This window comes from Alexandromys fortis, unplaced genomic scaffold (genome assembly GCF_014885135.2).
Source record: "Alexandromys fortis isolate MF-2015 unplaced genomic scaffold, M_Fortis_MF-2015_v1.1 scaffold_216, whole genome shotgun sequence".
NCBI lineage: Eukaryota > Metazoa > Chordata > Mammalia > Rodentia > Cricetidae > Alexandromys > Alexandromys fortis.
The window spans coordinates 2,092,621-2,111,550 of NW_026068089.1; the positions used below are offsets into that span (position 1 = coordinate 2,092,621).

Genomic DNA, 18,930 nt, shown 5'->3' on the forward strand with positions numbered 1-18,930 from the left:
AAAAAAAAAAAAAAAAAAAAAAACAACAACAACATATAGCCGAATTGACTTATTTTAGCCACTTGAAAGTGTACACTTGATGGCATTAAAGCCTTTCACAATATCCAGATTACCACCATTATGGAATTTTAAAGTTTCTCATTACTCCAAAAGAAAACTTTAATAAGAAAACTCATTAATCATTGCTTCCACCCTCAGTAACACCTACAAACCCCAAGTCCATGTTTGGGCATGTCATCTAGTTGAACCGCATGACATGGTTTCTTTTCTCTGCAGTGTTTTCAGGATTCATCCGTATGTAGTGTGTGTAATTGCTTCCTTCCTATGGCTGAGTAATGAATGATTCCCTTGTAGGAATAAACCACATTTTGCTTATCTGTTCATCATTTGATGGACATTTGGAATTTTTTGTGACTATTCCTGTACATGTTTTTATTTTCTGTTTCTTTTTGGTAAATGGCTAGGAGTAGACTTCGCTGGGTTAGGTGGACTATGTGGTGGCTCTGTTTCTCTTATCAAGGGACAGTCAGGTATTTTTCTGCAGTGCTGTATACCATGGTTTTGATTGATTTTGTGTGGGGTGGGAGTGCACCTGTGGAGGCCAGACACATCTTTGGGAGTCAGTGTTCTACTGTGTGGTCCCAGGAACCAAGCTCAGCTGGCTAGGCTTGGTGGCACACTCCTTTTCTTACTGAGCCATCTAGCTGGCTTGTTTTGTTTTGTTTTTGTTTTTGTTGGTTGGTTGATTGGTTTTCTGAGACAGGTTTTTCTCTGTGTAACAATCCTGGCTGTCCTGGAATTCATTCTGTAGTCCAAGCTAGCCGCAGACTCAGAGATTGCCTGTGCTTCTTCCCAAGTGCTTCGTTTTGTTTTGTGTTAAGATAGATCTTGCTATGTAGCTCACATTGACCTGGGATTTACAGCCCTCCTGTCCAGCTTCCTGTGTACTCGTTACAAGTGGAGTTAGTTATGTTTTTAATCTACTCTCTCCCCTTGAGTTAATTTGCTGAAAAGACATTTTCTCTTTTGAATATTCTAGGTACAATTGTTGAAAGCAGTTGATCATAGATGTATGGTTTTGTTTCTGAACTCTCAATTTCTTTGATCTGTATGTTTGTCCTTGTGCCAGGAGTAAGTATGGCTTTGGGGAGAGTTTGAAATTGAGAAATGTAGGTCAGTGTAGGTCCTTCAACTTTGTTGTTTTATTTCTTTTTTTGTTTTGTTTTGGGACAGGGTTTCTCTGTGTAGCTTTGGAGCCTGTCCTGTAACTCCCTGTAGACCAGGCTGGCCTGGAACTCACAAAGATCCACCTGCCTCTGCCTCTCAAGTGCTGGGATTAAAGGCGTGCGCCACCACCATCCAGCTCAACTTTGTTCTTTTATTTCTGCTCTCTATGATTGTCTTGACTATTCAGGATCCCTTGTAATTTATATGAATTTTATCGTCAACTTTTCTATCACTGGGTCGGGGGGGGGGCATTGTCGGTTTAATAGTAATTGTACTGTGTCATCTCATACATAGTAAATTTATATAGCAGGATAACTGGAGTAGTAGTTCAGAAGAATATGTATGCTCTTGTGGAGAACCTGGTTGTGCCACTTTAGGCGACTCGCAACCACCTGTAACTCTAACTCCAGGAGATCTGGTGCCCTCTGCTCGTCTCTGAGCACATACCAACACACAGGTACAACTACACATAACTAAAAATAAAGTGAATCTCTCTCTCACACACACACACACACACACACACACACACACACACACATATGATAGCTAGGCATAGATAGGCTCACACCTTTAATCCCAGTACTCAGGAAGCAGAGGCAGGTGAGTTTGAGATTAGCCTGGTCCTTATAGTGAGTTCTAGGACAGCCAGAGCTACATAGTGAGACCCTGTCTTGATAGAAAGATAGATAGATAGATAGATAGATAGATAGATAGATAGATAGATAGATAGAGATAGAGAGATATGATGATGTATTTAATATATATTATGTAGAATTTATATCTTGGTGAACAAATTAGGTTCCCAGTTTTTTTATATTATGAATTTATTTTGAAAATTCTCCTTATAACTACATTACTACATCAAAGAAACCCTGGAAAAATATACCTCAAGCCCTTAGTAACTAGAGAGCACTAATTGAAGGGCTCCCAGATTCTGCACCCTGTATTCAGTGATGTTTAAATTTGTTTTTCTTTCCACTGCTGCTCTGCTTCTGGTGTTATGGCTCCTGCTCTGGGAGCCACCATCAGCATTTACCTACACCTTTAAAGTTTAAAGAACGGGGATTGTGGAAGGCAGAGAATAAGACAACCCTAGTCAAGAAAAAGTACACTAGCCTGCCAGTGGTGCACACCTTTAATCCCAGCACTTGGGAGGCAGAGACAGGCGGATCTTTGTGAGTTCCAGGCCAGCCTCGTCTACAGAGCGAGTTCCAGGACAGCCAGGATAGCTTACACAGAGAAATCCTGTCTTGAAAAACTAAAAAGGGAAAAAGGAAAGAAAGAAAAAATTTTAAAAAAGACCAAAATCTATCATACCAATGTCTGTGAGAGCTTTAGAAATTTTCCAGTGACTGGGTGTTCTATGAAGTAATTCTGCATTGTGCAGCCCCAGAGTTGGGAGGCTCAGTAGCAAGTGAGGGTTCTCTCTCAGCAGTTGGGAAGCACAACTCAGAGTGTGCAGATGTCAGACAGCAAACCTGTGGGAAGGTAGGCTGCATTGAGGCAGAGCAGGAAGTAGCCCCAGTAGGGACAGGCCACCTGAGACTGCTCACAAGATCTTGTCCTTATATGGAATAACTTGACTGGGGGCAGGGGCGGGATATGATGCTGACCTCCTGACCAGTATAATGAGGCTGGACAAGCCACAGAATTAGATCAGACAGGAATGATGGCAGACCTTAATTATCAAAGGAGGAGCCTGTTTGTAGGGACTGGCATGGTGTCTCTTCCACTGAACATGACAGCCGAGTTTGATCCCCTGAGATCCACACGGGGAAGAAGAGAGCTGACTGACACAGGAGTCCTCTCACTTCCACATGCGGGTTGTCATGTGAACTCTGAAGGTGAGAGCAAGCTCGCTCGCTCTTCCCGTCCCTGTCCCCCACACCTCTTACATACACAAACACACACACACAGATATTTTAAAGAGCCCACTCTTAAATCTTAGAGCTATTAAGGAAATACATTGAATTCAATTTTGAGTTTTCAATAGAATCTAGTAGGTACATAGTCTGAGAGAGAGAATGCTTCATCTTTGCCAAAGACTGTGCCTGTTGAGCTGCAGGAGGACAGTGCTGAGGACACAGTGTTGCAGTAGGGCCTGTACAAAAGGGAATTCTGTGTGTCACTAATCTAGTTAAAATTTGAACTGACACTGGGCATGGCGGTATCCCATAAGTCAGGGTGCTGAGGAGGAGCTGAAGGCTGACCTTCAACTCCTGCATAGCAAGACCCTGTCTTGAAAAGTCAAAATGTGGGGGCTGGGGAGATGGCTCCGCTCTTAAGAGCACTTGCTGCTCTTGCAGAGGACCCAGATTTGGTTCCCAGCACCCACATGGTGGCTCACACCCATCTATAACTTCAGCTCCAGAGGGTCTGACACCCTGTCTTATACAGGCACCGGGTACATACATGGCATATGTACATTCAGAGGCAAACACTGTGTGAATACACACATAAAATATCCAGTAATAAAGCTTAATAGAAGACCAGTCCCGTGTAAAATGCACACCTTAGCGCTCAGCAGGTGAAGGCAGGAGGATCAGGAATTCAAGACCAGTCTGGGCTGTGTGAGACCCTATCTCAAAGAAAGACGGTGGGGGTGGGGGGAAGCATAATTGAATTGGTTGCAGATTAGACCTTCAGATCTAACTGAGTTACAGAAACTGCAGGGGCGGTACATGCTAACAGGGCACCACTAGGAGCCAACAGAACCCAGAAGGTGGGAAACTCCAGGATAAACCACCTGGAAATGGACATTGGGGCCTAACAGGTTTAAGAGCTTTTAGCCAAGTGCATTGAAACTTTTTTTTTTTTTTTTGGTCCAGATTTGAACAAACCAAATCCTGAAAGTTTTTTTTTTTATTGATTTTATTGAGCTCTACGTTTTTCTCTGTTCCCTCCCTTTCTGTCCCCTCCCCTTCAACCCTCTCCCAAGGTCCCCAAGCTTCCAATTTACTCAGGAGATCTTATCTTTTTATACTTTCCAAGTAGATTAGATCCATGTAAGTCTCTCTTAGTTGTCTAGGTTCTCTGGGATTGTGAATTGTAGGCTGGTTTTCTTTGCTTTATGTCTAAAAGCCACTTATGAGTGAGTACATGTGATAATTGTCTTTCTGAGTCTGGGTTATCTCACTCAATATGACGTTTTCTAGATCCATCCATTTGCCTGCAAATCAGAGAAATGCAAATCAAAACAACTCTGAGATTTCATCTTACACCTGTAAGAATGGCCGAGATCAAAAACACTGATGACAACTTGTGCTGGGGAGGTTGTGGGGAAAAGGGAACTCTTCTACATTGCTGGTGGGAGTACAAATTGGTACAGCCCCTTTGAAAATCAGTATAGTAATTTCTCAGAAAATTAGAAAACAACCTTCCTCAAGACCCAGCAATACCACTTTTGGGTATATCCAGAGGATGCTCAATTATACCACAGGGACATGTGCTCAACTATGTTCATAGCAGCTTTGTTTGTCATAGCCAGAACCTAGAAACAACCTAAATGCCCCTCGACCGAAGAATGGATAAGAAAAACGTGGTACATTTACACAGTGGAGTACTACATAGTTAAAAGTATCTTTTAAGATAATGGATTTAGCTGGGCGGTGGTGGCGCATGCCTTTAATCCCAGCACTTGGGAGGCAGAGGCAGGTAGATCTCTATGAGTTCGAGGCCAGCCTGGTCTACAAGAGTGAGTTCCAGGACAGACCCCAAAGCTACAGAGAAACTCTGTCTCAAAAAACCAAAAAAAAAAAAAAAGAAGAAGAAGAAGACGACGAAGATAATGGACTTGTGAGCACTGATAGGCACTGGGAGTGTTTAAGATGCAACTTGTAGATTCTCAGAGGGGATCACCTGAGACCAGCTGCCCTGCTGTGCCTGAACTCGGGCAGTTAGGATCCAGGCACAGAGTTTTGGGGCAGTCTCTCAGAACTTGTAGAGTAACTGAACAAAACTCTTTTTCCTCTGTCTTTAGCATTGTCGTGATAAGTGGGTCATTTAATTTATTTTGTGTTGAGGGAGGGCATTCCACTTTCTGGATTCCTCTCCTTGGATGTGGAGGGTCTTCAGGCTTGGCAACAAGTACCCTACCTGCTGAGCCTTCTCAGCAGCTCAGTGGCCATTGTTTGAGCAAACATTTACTGTGAGCTGACGCCTATTCAATCCTGGAGATCCAGAGGTGAATAGAACACAGTTTATTTCTTTTTTTTTTTTTTAAAAGATTTATTTATTTATTATGTATACAACATTCTGCCTCGATATATGCCTGCACGCCAGAGGAGGGCGCCAGATCTCAGTACAGATGGTTGTGAGCCACCATGTGGTTGCTGGGAATTGAACTCAGGACCTCTGGAAGAGCAGCCAGTGCTCCCAACCTCTGAGCCATCTCTCCAGCCCCAGTTTATTTCTTTAAATGGCACTTCAGCCAGAACACTGTAAAGTGACCTGGTCTGCCTATTGTAAAGAGATTCCAGAAGGTCCTAGTTGTTCACTAGATGCAGAGTGAAGTTGAAATCACTGATGAGTGGTGTCTGTGGGCTGTGGAGTTTCTCTGTGTAGACCTGGCCACCTTGGAACTAGCTCTGTAGACCAAGCTGGTCTTGAACTTAGAGATCCATCTGCCTCTGTCTCCCAAGTGCTGGGATTAAAGGCGTGTGCCACCTGATTTGGAGTTTTTTAAGGAGGTAAAAATGTCTATGAATAAAGAGAGTGAGGTGATGGAATATGAATTGTCAAAGACTGACATGTGTCGTGTGCTTTCTGTCTCACAACAAAAAGGAACTTTTTTTTACTGTATGTACAGACCTGCCTTTGAAAACTAGGGTGACCAGCTACCATGATGTGCTTGACACAGCCGGCTGCTTAGAATGCAGGCGGGTCAGCTGGAGTCAGGCCGCAGAAGGACTTGGGAAGGTCCTCTGCTCAGGAAAACAAGTGTCTGACCTGGTAGGCTGAGAGGACATCTGCAGGATGATGAGTTTGCCTGGGTAGGTGTTTCCAGTGGTTCTGAAAGTTAGGGTCCTGTGCATTGTCAGGGGGGCTTTGGAGAATACTGTGGAACTCCTGTCTGTAAATCTGGAGACTGGAGCTGTGCACTCTTGTGTATACTGTTTGTGAGTTCCTTGCCTTCTTCCTCACAAAGCAGAACAGTTGATCTGCCTCAGCTCTGAGCTCTGTGGGCTTCACGTAAGAGGATGAGGATGATATAGAATAACGGAATCAGTCTGTGCAGTGTGCCCTTACGGCAACAGCTGAGAGCGCCACGCCACACTAGAAAGCCACTGTCTCTGACTTAACCTTACTTGCATGGCTCAATAGTGAAGCTCTTACCTGGCAAACCTGAGGCCCTGGACTCCACAAGTATCAAATATCAGTCAGCCTGTCAGAAAAGAACTCCCACCAGACACAGCCCCTGCGTGGTGCATCAGCAGCACCAACAAAGAGCTGTAGGGAGGTTGGGTGAGGTCCGGGGCAAGCCACTGCTGCTCATACAGTGATGCTTTAGAAACTGCACCCACTAGTCCTGACGACTACCCAGTAGATGTGGAAGAGGCAGGTTCAGTGTGCCTCCCTCCCCAGGGCAATGCTCCATGCTGTGTTGTCCCTAAGGAGTAATGAGTAAATTAAGAGTCATGGTTGCTCTCACTTTGCAGCTGGTTAGGTGTTTATGGCCAATTCCTGGACAGAGCAGGCTGCTGTGCATCCCCTAGTGATGTCTTGTGAGGCTGTGAGTATAAGCTCTTGGTGATTCCTGGGGCTTCCCGGCTGAGCACAGCTTTGAGCATCTTTGTCCTCCTGAGGCTTTACAGAACACACAGCAGCCAGAGTCTCCCCGAGCTGGGGCTAGGCCTTTCTCAAAACAACCTTTCTTCTGAATTGACTTTGCGTTCACATCTTACCACAAGCCACCTTCCAGTCAGACATGTTCCAGTCCTGCTGCGGCAGCTTTGTCTTTGGTTCAGGTTTGACTAATTAGACTCGTTAATAACAGTCTCTTCTGGGGAGAGCTGCCCAGGTTCTGACCACTTTCTTTTCTTCCAGTTTTTTTTCTTTTTCTTTTTTTTTTTTTTTTCTTTGCAGTGTTGGGGACCAAACCTGGGGCCTTGCACATGTAGACAAGTTTCTAGGGCTGAGTAAAATCCCAGCCTCTGTCTTGTTTACACACGAGTGAGGTGGTGGCTCTGCTGTGATTGCCACTCCTAATATATCTTACTGGTGGTAGAGTAAGGAGCTTTGTAGGCGCGCCCTGTTTACACACATGGGCAGAGTGACCTGCTGCACCACCGTGAGACTTCACAAAGGTCTGTTTTCATTAGCCCAGATTTAACTTTTTAGAAAGAATTATTAAATTTAGGATACTAAGTTTGTAGTAAGTTCACAACATGCTTATAATTTTATTATTGTTTCTTTTGTTTCAGTGAAAAGTGTTAGCAGGCGAGTAGCCAGGAATGTTTCTTTGGAGGCATTTAGGAAAGGGCCAGGACTCGGGACAGAAAGGTGGGGACACCGTGGTTTCTGAAGAGCGAACCCAGAAAGCTTGTTGCTGGAAAGGGCTTAAGAAGTCATCTCCTTCAGTTCCCTGTTCCGGTTAATCGTGAGGAAAGTGAGGTTGAGAGAGGTTAGGTGACTTCCCCAAAGCCACACAGGCCAGCTTCTTCCTGAGGCTGCAGCTCGCCACTTCCTACTTCGCGTAAGAGACATTTTCCTTGTCTGTGTCTTTTTATTTCAGTTTTTACATTACAAGGAGAGTTTGTTTATTGAGTACATCCTATTGAGATTTCTTTAGAGCATATGTGATGTTTCTGTGGTCCTGTGAACAGCCATTAAACAGCCTGCTTTACAGCGTCAGCCCAGACTAGAGTGGCGCAGCAGGGCGAGCTGAGTTCCAGGTCATGTGGCCAATATTAGAACTGGCATTTAGGCTTGAGGTCTCTGTGACCTGTTACTCCTGTACCCCTGTTGCTCCTGGTGATGTAATGCAGATCTCTTCGGTGTGGGCAGTGGTCATCTTCAGAGTGTGTCCTGTGCGCTGCTAAAGGCAAAGATATGCTAGTGGGTGGGGTGAGCCCTGCTCAGGGGAGCCCCAGCACTTAGCAAGCGCTTGGCTAATTTCCCTCTTGTCTCTGTAAGATAAATGGTGTTTTCTGGTTGAATAGTTGAGGCCCAGATAGGCTCAGGGACTTGCCCAGCTCCTTATCACAAACCCACATGGCCCATTTCCTAGCTTATCCTCGGCCCCTTCTAGCATAGATTTCGCCACTTCTGCTCTTTTCTGTCTTACACCAAGATTGTCTAAGTACTTCCCAAAAATAATGAGCCACGTGTGGGTGTGTTCATTCTCCAGAATGAATCACTGTGAACGAGGCCAGCACCAACGAAAGAAGACTAAATATCGGGAATCAGGGGCTCCTGACTCCTCTGCCCGTTCATTGACGACTCTACAGGGACTGCTTTTGAAAAGGTGGCTGTGGGTTTGGCTGTGTCTCGCTGCGCTCAGAACAGTCATCTCTTGAAGTTGCTAATTTCCCTTTCTTGTTTCCCAAAATAGACCCATGCTGTTTTCTTTGTTGGCCGGCACAACATGGGTGCTGAGATGTGTGCTCCCTGTAGGGAGCTCCTAAGGGACACAGAAGGGGGTCCTACCAGTGTTCTGAGACTTGAATAAATTTTAAGTTCTTAAGAGGAGTAAGACAGAGCCTGACTTGGAGGCCTGTGATCCCAGAACTGTAGAGACAGGAGGGTGGAGGGTTCAAGGCCAGGAGGACTACTTAGTGCAGCGGTCTCAGACAAGCAAACCGAATGAGAGAACTTGCAAGTGCAAGTCTGGGAGGGAAATTTGAGATTTTCTTCATCTTGAGTCTAGAAGGTTAGACCTGAGGTCCACGGGAAACTTGCTGGAAAAACTCCTTTTCTGATCTGAGTCCTTGTCTTACCTGCTTCAAATACTCTGCCTGTAAAAAAAAAAAAAAAAAAAAAAAAACCAGTGCAACCTGAGCTACAGGCAGGCCACTGCATGTTTGGGAATTTATCTCAGAAGATAGAGATCTCATCAATCCCTGCAAAACACATGGGGCCCTACATGGAAGGGCTCCATGTCTATCTGCTTTCCTCTTACCCCCACCCCCAAATCCTTGTGTCCTTGTGTCCCTGAACGGGAACAACAAAGGGTTGTCTTGGGTTCAGAGCAGAGACGACGAGATGAAGATGAAGATGAGCTCTTCGTAGCCTGGGCTTTCCTTTTCCTTTGGATTGGCCACAAATCTTTTTACTGTAGTGAGCTTAGGGTGCAGGCCTTCCCACCGGGTGTGCCATGGAGGTCTTGTGCCCTTTCCCCGTCCCTTGGTGAGTGAGTGCCTTATTCAGCACTGCATGTACCAGCTTCAGTATTGTAGCCAGTGCTGCATTCCTGCCCATCCCAGGAGGTCAGGGCTAGGTTAGGCTTGGGAGACAGTAGAGGAGCAGCAACTGTCTGTGCTATTCTTGTTAGTCAGATAAATAAAGGATTGCAGATTCCAGGGCTGTTGAGTAGCTTTCAGAGGCGCCAAGTTCATTTACAGTGATTTCCTGTCGGTGGCACACACTTACGTGTGGTACATACCCAGCAAAACTCATTAGTGCCAGTGGGGATTGTGTATCCTGCCTAGTTGAGAGGGGGGGGAGAGAGTGTGTGTGTGTGTGTGTGTGTGTGTGTGTAACACACATGAGTGTACATATGCATGCCAAGTGCTGCTTGGGTCCTTTTGGTATGGTTTAAATTTATTACACACTTTTATCTGCATGATCTCATTTCCTCCTCACAATAACTTTGTGAAGTGGGCCTTCAAATTCTGTATGGAAAATATCCTCCTTGGCCCTCATGAGAGGGTACCAACCATGAACTAAAGGGAGAAGGTGATAATGGAGGCCGGGAAAAACTCCAAAAGAAGTAGTAGTTGAGGCAGAGTTTTAAAGGATTTAGGCAGGAAAACAAACAAAATGCCAACACTGCAGTGAAAGGATGTGTGAGAGCACCCCTGCGTGTCCTGGAAACTGTGGTGCTGGTACCCAGGAAGACATGGATGAGAGTGGCCCCAGGACTCGGTAGCTGTGTGTGGAATGTGGAGAGCACCTGTTCTCCAACGGGAAGGCTCCATCCATCTAGCAGGGTCATTTGGAAGGAGTAGGTGGTTCATTTGTCTTCATGGGCATACAGCAGAGCCGTTAGGAACTGTGGGGCCTACAAAGCTTTTTCTGGGAGCTAAAGTGCAAAGGTGCCTTCTGAGGCCGCCTTTCCTGCCCATTTCTGTAAACGGTGCTTATTTGGGGGAAATGAACTGTGCTGAGGGGGTCCTTCTGAGTCTGGGAAAGGACCTGAAGGAAGATCTTACTTTCCTGTTGATACCTGCTCATCTGTGTCCTGTAGCTCTGCTGTGTGCATGTACTAGCTGCCTACAGACCAACTACACGTGTGAAACAGATGGGGCCTGCATGGTCTCCATCTTCAACCTGGATGGCATGGAGCACCATGTGCGCACCTGCATCCCCAAAGTGGAGCTGGTTCCTGCCGGAAAGCCCTTTTACTGCCTGAGCTCTGAGGATCTGCGCAACACCCACTGCTGCTACAGCGACTTCTGCAACAAAATTGACCTCAGGGTGCCCAGTGGTGAGTGGATACCCTTCGCTTGTCTCCCTCGTCCCTCCATTCTGCTCTGCTAAGTGATAGCTGAAGGTGGATTTAGATGCTCCCTGAGGTGATGACAAAGGCAGAAGGCGAGAAGAGATTTCCTAGTTAGTCCTAGAGCTCCCAGCTACTTGTGGGGTGGCGAATGTCAGCAGCAGAGCCATGTAAGAGACACACCTGGGGCTGGGGTGAATCGGTGTGAGCAAGGCTAGGATTAGAAAGGGTGGTGAGCACATTGGAGAAGGGTAGACAGCTCCCTGGGCAGCTCTGCCCTTTAGCAGGTCTTTCTGAGGGGAGACTGACCAGAGCCTGGAGGAGCCTGGGCCAAGCCTGCAATTCTGACGTACCTTGAACATCCAGCGTGGGTGTGGTTCCACTGCTGGATGGTGGTTCACTGAGGGAAAGGTGGCTCCTGAGAGTATCCAGGCATAGGCTAGCCCAGGAAGACATGACGTACAGTTTCAGGGATAAATCGGGCCACAGCATTCTCTTGTTTTGACTGGTTCTTCCCTCCTCTCACTCGTTTTCCCAGGGCACCTCAAGGAGCCTGAGCACCCCTCCATGTGGGGCCCTGTGGAGCTGGTGGGCATTATCGCTGGCCCAGTCTTCCTCCTGTTTCTCATCATCATCATCGTCTTCCTTGTCATCAACTATCACCAGCGTGTCTACCACAACCGCCAGAGACTGGACATGGAGGACCCCTCGTGTGAGATGTGTCTCTCCAAAGATAAGACACTCCAGGATCTTGTCTATGATCTCTCCACGTCAGGGTCTGGCTCAGGTACTAGGTTCTCCAGGCACTGTGTGTGTTAGCCCTTACAGCTGGTTCTCAGCAGGAGAGAGTGTTTATGAGGAAAGCTGGGTCCTCCTGTGTTGAGTCATTTGGTTTCATAATTCTCATCTGGAGTCTGACGTGTAATAAGATATGATAATGGCTATCCCGAAAATCTTTCATTCTCCAAAATTCCAGAGGTCAAGTGCAAAACTTTTTCTTCAGAAACTCTGTCTCTCTCCAGCTGTTGTAGCTGTGTGTCTGTGAAAACTGAGCTGGTTCCATCTGACCAGTGGCATGCTCAGTTGAAGGGCTCCTCAAACAAGAGTGTGTCGGATTCCTGAGGTGCTGACAGCTAATCATTGATCTCTGCACAGCCACAAGGGGAGTTTGAGGACACTGAGCAAAGCTTAGAACGGAGACTTGGTGAATCATTGACTTGTTCATTGCCCATGGTCTTTCAGTGAGAGTTATCAGAAAGGCAGCTGGGGCTTCCAGCATAGTCTGGCCCCCATTTCCTGTAGTGCCTATTGTTGTCCAAGGCTTTCTTAGATGAGACATTGACCTCAGCTATGGACCTTGACATGAAACTAGAACTCGGGATGGAAAGACCAGAGGTTGCTCAACCAACAAAGACAGAAAAAGTTAAATGTGTGGTTGTAGGAGAACATAGCTGAAGTCATCTGCACCCCAGCACTAGCACTCGAGAGGCTGAGGCAGGAGAATTGCCTCAAGTTCAAGGTCAGCGCAGGCTGCCAAACAAGTATCAGGCCAACCAGGACTACTTAGTCTCTGTCTCAAACCCAGCTCAGCTAACTATTAGATGTGCGTCTAGCTGGAAAGACGTTGCTGCTGCAGTGAAGATCAACGATACTGTCAGAGCTGTTCTGTTCTTCTGAACCATGGAAAAAGCATTCAGAAGGCAGTGTTGTCATGCGAGCTGGAACCCAGGCCTCACTGTGACTCTGTTTCCCTGCCATGGGCTACAAGGAAGTTGTGCCATCAGTTATGGCCAGATGCCCTCCAAGAACACAGGGAGTCCTGTGAGGGCTGACAGCTCCTGAACGTCAGTGGTTTTGCCGTTATGAAGCTCGGCAGCAGAGAGCACCAACATGAATATATTTAAAAGCTGCATATTTTTAGAAACCTAGAAATATCTGGCGTGTGCTTTTCCACCAAAGGCAGGGCAGTGGTTGAAAGTGCCTGAGAGAGAGAGTTCTGGTGTCCTAGGGTTTTCAGATCCAAGTCAGCTGAGGTCAAGAAGTCCTGTGCACATTTTGTCCAGAATAAGGCAGTTCATGGCTGTTTCCCCTTGGGTAGTTTAGTCCATTTTTTGGTACAGAATGTACAGAGCTTCCAAGGTGTTGGTCTTGTTTTTAATTATGTGTGTGTTGCAGGGGAGCAGAGCAGAGGGTCAGACCTGTTGGAGCTGTACTTTGTGAGCCACCTTCTGATGTGGTTCTGGGGACTGGACTTGGATCTTCTGGAAGAATAGTTGTACTTTCTTTTTTTCTTTTTTTGGGGGGAGGAGGGGACAAGATCTCACTATGTAACTTTGGCTAGCCTGGAACTCACTATGTAGACTAGGTTAACCCGAAGCTCAGAGATCTACTCTTTGCCTCCTGAGTGTTTGATTGAAGATGCACACCACCATGCCTGGCTCAGTATGTGCTCTTAACCATCGAGCCATCTCTCTAGCCTGGGTGTTGAGTCTTTAAAACACTAAGTTCACACCATCTTTTAACAGATACGTGCTGAATGCCCTCTGGAAACAAAGTTTCAAAAAAAGCTGGCCTAGGGTTGGATAGGCTGGCAGGGTTGTTGAGGGATCTTACAGAGGTGTGTACATGTGAGGCAGGCAGGCAGGCAGGCAGGCAGGGAACATTCCAGACCACAGAACAGACTTTGAATGCAAAGAACAAAAAGCCATGAAGGTTTCCCGGTGTGTTTATAGACTCACAATAAGGAGTTGGGCATGGTATGCCTAGCACAGGCAGAGGCAGGCGGCCAGGTATGAAGGGCTGTGGGACCACACTTTGTCTTGCAGGTCAGAGCTTCCCCTGAGAGTTCTTACATGGGCAAGTGAATGCTTTTACCCCCACTTTGGATGAAACAAAATTTTGGCAGTGGTGCGGAGGATGGACCCATTCACTTGCCAGTCTCCTGTTAGAAAGGGCGGGTGGAGCAGGGCTGGTGTGGGCGTGTAGGGCAATGGCAGGGGGGGGTGAGGGAGAAAGACCAGTGGGAAGCCTTTCAGAAGGGGCCAGAGCGTGAGGGGACCCTTCTGACGGTCCTGTCCAGTGTGAGCAGAGCACCGGTGTGGAGTCAGTCCTGGAGTTTGATTCCTGCTTGGTTTTTTTGTTTGTATCAATTTGAACTAGTTATATAATATCCCCTTTTGAGCCTTACTAGTTTTCTTGTCTGTACAATGGTGATAATAGCAATGCCTGCCTTCTGAACATTAAGAAATGAGGTAATTTATGTAAAACCCTTAGCACACAGTAAATCCACCAAACCTGGGGATTCCTAACAGCTGTTATTTGATCCAGGGAGGGAATGGACGAAGGTAAAGTCAGTCATGATGGTGAGGGTGATTGGACAGCCAGAGAGACAGACACTGAATGAGGTGAATGAAGCCGTGGTGAGCCCGCCAGGACGGTCAAGTGAGTCATGAGTTAGTGTGGGTAGTCGCCCGGTACACCTGGAGCCTTCCTGTTGGCCATGCAGCGTTGCCCTCTAGTGGCTAGTGAGCAGAGTGGCCAGGAAGGCAGTGCCCACTTCGGGAGCCCCTGCTTTCACTTTTTTCAGTTCCCATCAGAATAAAGCAGGTACTGATGAGTTTGTAAATGTGGTCAAAGATTTGCGTGCAAGTTTCTTATTCAATAGACCAGAGGGGCAACTAATCATGTGTGTTTTCTGTACCGACTTGCACTTAGCCTGCCAGTGGTTGTTACCTAGCATGGCTTAGGTCTTACTGTTGTCCCTCTGTGGCTACTGGGCTAGAAGAACCTGGAGAGACACCTTGTTGAGGGCCTTTCTGGGGACGTATGAGTGGCAGACTCAGAGTTTAGCAGATTTCATTATCAAATTTTCTCTTCATTCTTTGGCCCACAGGGTTACCCCTTTTTGTCCAACGCACAGTGGCCCGAACCATTGTTTTACAAGAGATTATCGGCAAGGGCCGGTTTGGGGAAGTATGGCGTGGCCGCTGGCGAGGTGGTGACGTGGCTGTGAAAATCTTCTCTTCTCGTGAAGAGCGGTCGTGGTTCCGGGAAGCAGAGATCTACCAGACAGTCATGCTGCGTCATGAAAACATCCTTGGGTTTATTGCTGCTGACAATAAAGGTACAGAGTACCCCAAAGTCAGTGGCATTGTGGGGGGACACTAGAGAGACCTGTCTGTCCTGCAACACACAGGGGAAGTCTGGATAAGATCATGGTTTCAAGCCCTTCTGAAAATGTGGAGCCTTTTATGCAAGAGAAACTCACATGGAACCCAGGTCATTAGGCAAGTAGGAAGGCTCTCCTCACCCAACACCTGCACCGAGTGTGGGCCTGTGGGGACTCCCATTTGTTTATTTTGAAAATCCCTGCGATAAGGAATTATGGTTTCCCCCTCCCAGGAAAGAGTGGTGACAGAAATACATGCAGTCATATCCTACAACACAGCCAGCATTGTATACTCTTGTTGTGGCAGCCACCGAAGAACAAAGACCTGCCTGTTCCCAGAGTGTTACCTAGTAGTTGTGAGACTGTACCTAAGGCCCCTGAGCTGCTGCTGCTGATTCCCCTTTTCTTCCCCTCTCCTCCCTCTTCTCCCTCCCTCTCTCCTCTCTCTCCCTCTCCTCCCTCTCTCCTCTCCTCCCCCTCTTCTCCCTCTCCTTCTCCTGTCCTCCTCCTCCTCCTTCCTCTCTCCTCTTCTTTGTTAGGGAGGGGGCAGAGTGTTGCCATATAGTACAGCCAGATCTCAAATGTAGTCTTGTGTCTCAGCCTCTCAAATGCTGAAATTTATGATAAGTGGACCATACCTGACTGTCCTGCTGCAGTGTTGAGGTTTTTGCTTGTGCCCGTTCCTATGCTGAGGACCTCATTGATGGGTAAACTAACAACTGTTGGTAAGAGGCAAGTACAAACCAGTCTAGGTGAGTGATATTGAAGGCAGGCCCTATATAAGCTTGACAAACATGGCAAAAAACTGGACAGAAAGGAAAATCCATGTGTACATGTGCAAAGGTAAGATGTGTTTGGGTTCTGCAGATAACATGAGAGAAGCAGTGGAGAGGTAGGCAGAGACCAGGGTATGCTGGGCTTGTGTGTGTGTGTGTGTGTGTGTGTGTGTGTGTGTGTGTGTGTGTTAGCATTAGTGCACATGTGCGTGTGTTCGTGTGGTTCTTTTGTGTGAAGTCAGTGTCTTTGTCTTTCTGTATTCTCTGTAAATGGCACCTTTTGTCCCAATCACCCAGTCCCAAATAAACACACAAAAACTTACATTAATTCCAAAATGTTTGGCTGTTAGCTCAGGCTTATTACTAACTAGCTTTTACAACTTAGTCCATTTCTATTAATCCTTGTACTTCCCCGAAGCTCGTAACCTTCACCTCTATCCCATTGTGTGTGTCTGACTCGTTCTCCATCTGGCTGGCAACTTCTATCACTCCACCTTCTTCATCTTACCATTCTCAGTTTGGCTTTCCCACCTAACTCTATCCTTCCTTGCTATAGGCCAATCAGCTTTATTATTAACCAATGAAAGTAATACACATTCATAGTGTAGAGAAGGATTTTTCTACAGCAGTTCTCTGCCCACTGTTTTTAGATAGTCTCTCACAAAACCCAAAGCTCACCGATTGGCTGGACTGGCTGCCAGCAAGTCCCTATGATCTTCCTGTTTCTACCCACCAATCTAATGCTAGTGTTACAGGGACGTATGTCGTGCCCGGTTTTTATCTGAGTGATGGGCATCCAAACTCAGGTTCTCATGCTTGCACAGCAAACCCATGAAGGAGGCACTGAAAGGGTTGTATTTGATACTAAACACAGAGGTAACCATTCAAATGCTGTTCATTAATTTAATAACATTGGTCACTGTGGGCCAGGGCCTCTACCAGGCTTCCAGATCATCTTACATAAAAACAAACTACACAGAGATCCCAGGGGAAGAGAGGACAGACACCTCACAGGTAATTTACCTGAAATACAGAAATTGTGAGGTAACTGGGTATGTTTTAGAAGTCTCTAGCACTCATGACACAGCTCGCTTTGGCACAGTAACTTTAGAGGCTAGTGTCCACTGAGCCTCTGGGAAATGCTAAGCTTTGGTTTTGCTCCTAAGACAACCACAGAGCTTCTTCCTCACGGTGCTGTGGGGTTGGAGATGACCCCAGCTGCCCCCAAGCTGAAGAGAGTCTCAGTCCTCTGAGGAAGTGCCTACTTTTGCAAACATCTTAGAATCATTGGAAGGGCCAAACCATCTTTTTGTAACAAACCAGTGGGCCCTTAAGAAGCAGTTGCTGGTTAGAGTATGACGCTTGTCAGGGTCAGAGGTGCCAAGGTTCTCTATTGATTCTGGCAGCTGATGAGAGCTGGGATCTGGCAAGTGACACCGCATGAGAACCAGGGAGAGGGAAGTTGGGCTCCTTTTTCGTGCCTTTTTACCATGATATATTCGGTGTGATGCCCTGGAACTAGCACCAGTTCAGAATCTGGGAGCTCTCAGTTCAATTTCTAATCTTCCCAGGGACAGCAGCGTAGCCTATTTTGATTCCTGGCCCTTTTCTTCCTTCCCGTCCTCTCCTGTCGTCTTTCCTCATGTGAAAGAGAAGATACAGTGCTGTTACTCACCTCCATTGCTTCTCTGAAGGGCAGGGTAGGTTTTCTGGGGGTACTCGGGCTAGTCATGCATGGAAAAGTGTTCTTGGTTCTGTAGAAGCAAGCGCGAAGGAGTTCTTCCTGCTCTCATCCTGGCTCCTGGCCCTAGAATGGCCACAGGCTGGAAAGAGACTTCAGTGAGACAGGTGCTGGGCTCTGGGTTACCCAGCATTCAGGGAAGGGAGAGGCCTTTGTGGTGTTTCCTCCTTGGCAGTGGCAAATGTAGCTTTGCGAATCTCATGTCAGAGTTTTAACAAAATGGAACCCATTGCTTTCCCTCAGCACACTTTGTTCTTTCCTGGCTACCCCACATTGCAAATTTGGCAGTAAAATGGAATATTGTTTAGAATTGTCCTCAGTCCTCTTCAGTGTTCCCCACTGTCTCAGTCACTTGTTGCCGTGTTAAAACACCACAGCCAAAGCAAAGTAAAGAAGAGTTACTTTGTGCTCACTGTTCCAAGGGTTGAGTCCATGAAGATGAGGCAGAGGCAACAGGCAAGGGGCTGCTGGAACAGCACTGAGAGCTCACATCTTGATCTACACGCAGAAGGGTGGCTCAGAAAGCCTGCCCCCACCTGTCCCCAGAAACATACTTCCTCTAGCAAGGCCCCACCTCCTAGGCTTCCCAAACATCCGTCAACTGGGTCAGACAGTCAGATGCCTGGGATAGTGGAGCAGGCCTAAAAAAGAAATGCTGTTCCCTGTCCACCCTGGAGGTTCCTATAGGGAAGTGGGGTCCAGCGGAAGCCAGAGGTGTAGATGCAAGAAGTGTAAATCCAAGGTCCTGAACCTGGCCTTGTCTGGTTACATTGCACACCTTCTTGTTGTTGTCACAGTCTCCTGCTCAGACTTCCTTTGTTTTCTGCAGATAACGGCACCTGGACCCAGCTGTGGCTTGTCTCTGACTATCATGAGCATGGTTCCCTGTTTGATTATCTGAACCGCTACACAGTGACCATTGAGGGGATGATTAAGCTGGCCCTGTCTGCGGCCAGTGGGTTGGCACACCTGCACATGGAGATTGTGGGCACTCAAGGTGAGCATGAACTCAGATAAGGAACAGGAAGCTTGAGACAAAAGACCTATCCGTCGTCATCTGGTCCTCTTCACTGAGGTAGCTGGGACCAAACTTCGGGAATGGTAGTTTCATCTGAGTGCCAAACTGTCTGAGCGAGAAAAAAGATAAACATGTTTCTTTATTGGCTCTGTCGTCAGCCCTCTCCTGAGGAAGGGCTGAGGTGAGATCTTGGCTGCTGTTAACACGTGGCTCAGTGGTTTGCTAAGGAATAGCATTTTGGGGTGCACTGTGAAAGAGTGGAACTAAGAAGAGGTCAGCATGCCACGAGCAAGAGTGTAGGAATCTCATGCTGAGGTTGGGCACTGCCTTGCACGTCTCATG

At 47.0% G+C, this 18,930-nt stretch overlaps 1 protein-coding gene across 2 annotated transcripts in view; it reads left to right on the plus strand.

The window, feature by feature from the left end:
• Positions 1-18,930, plus strand: part of Acvr1b (activin A receptor type 1B) — a 38,897-nt gene that overhangs the window by 10,895 nt on the left and 9,072 nt on the right. For both annotated transcript variants that reach the window (XM_050122467.1, XM_050122466.1), the window contains exons 2-5: positions 10,634-10,873; positions 11,424-11,672; positions 14,778-15,008; positions 18,400-18,567. In XM_050122467.1, coding sequence (XP_049978424.1) covers positions 10,634-10,873; positions 11,424-11,672; positions 14,778-15,008; positions 18,400-18,567 — 888 coding nt within the window. The remainder of the gene's footprint in view (positions 1-10,633; positions 10,874-11,423; positions 11,673-14,777; positions 15,009-18,399; positions 18,568-18,930) is intronic.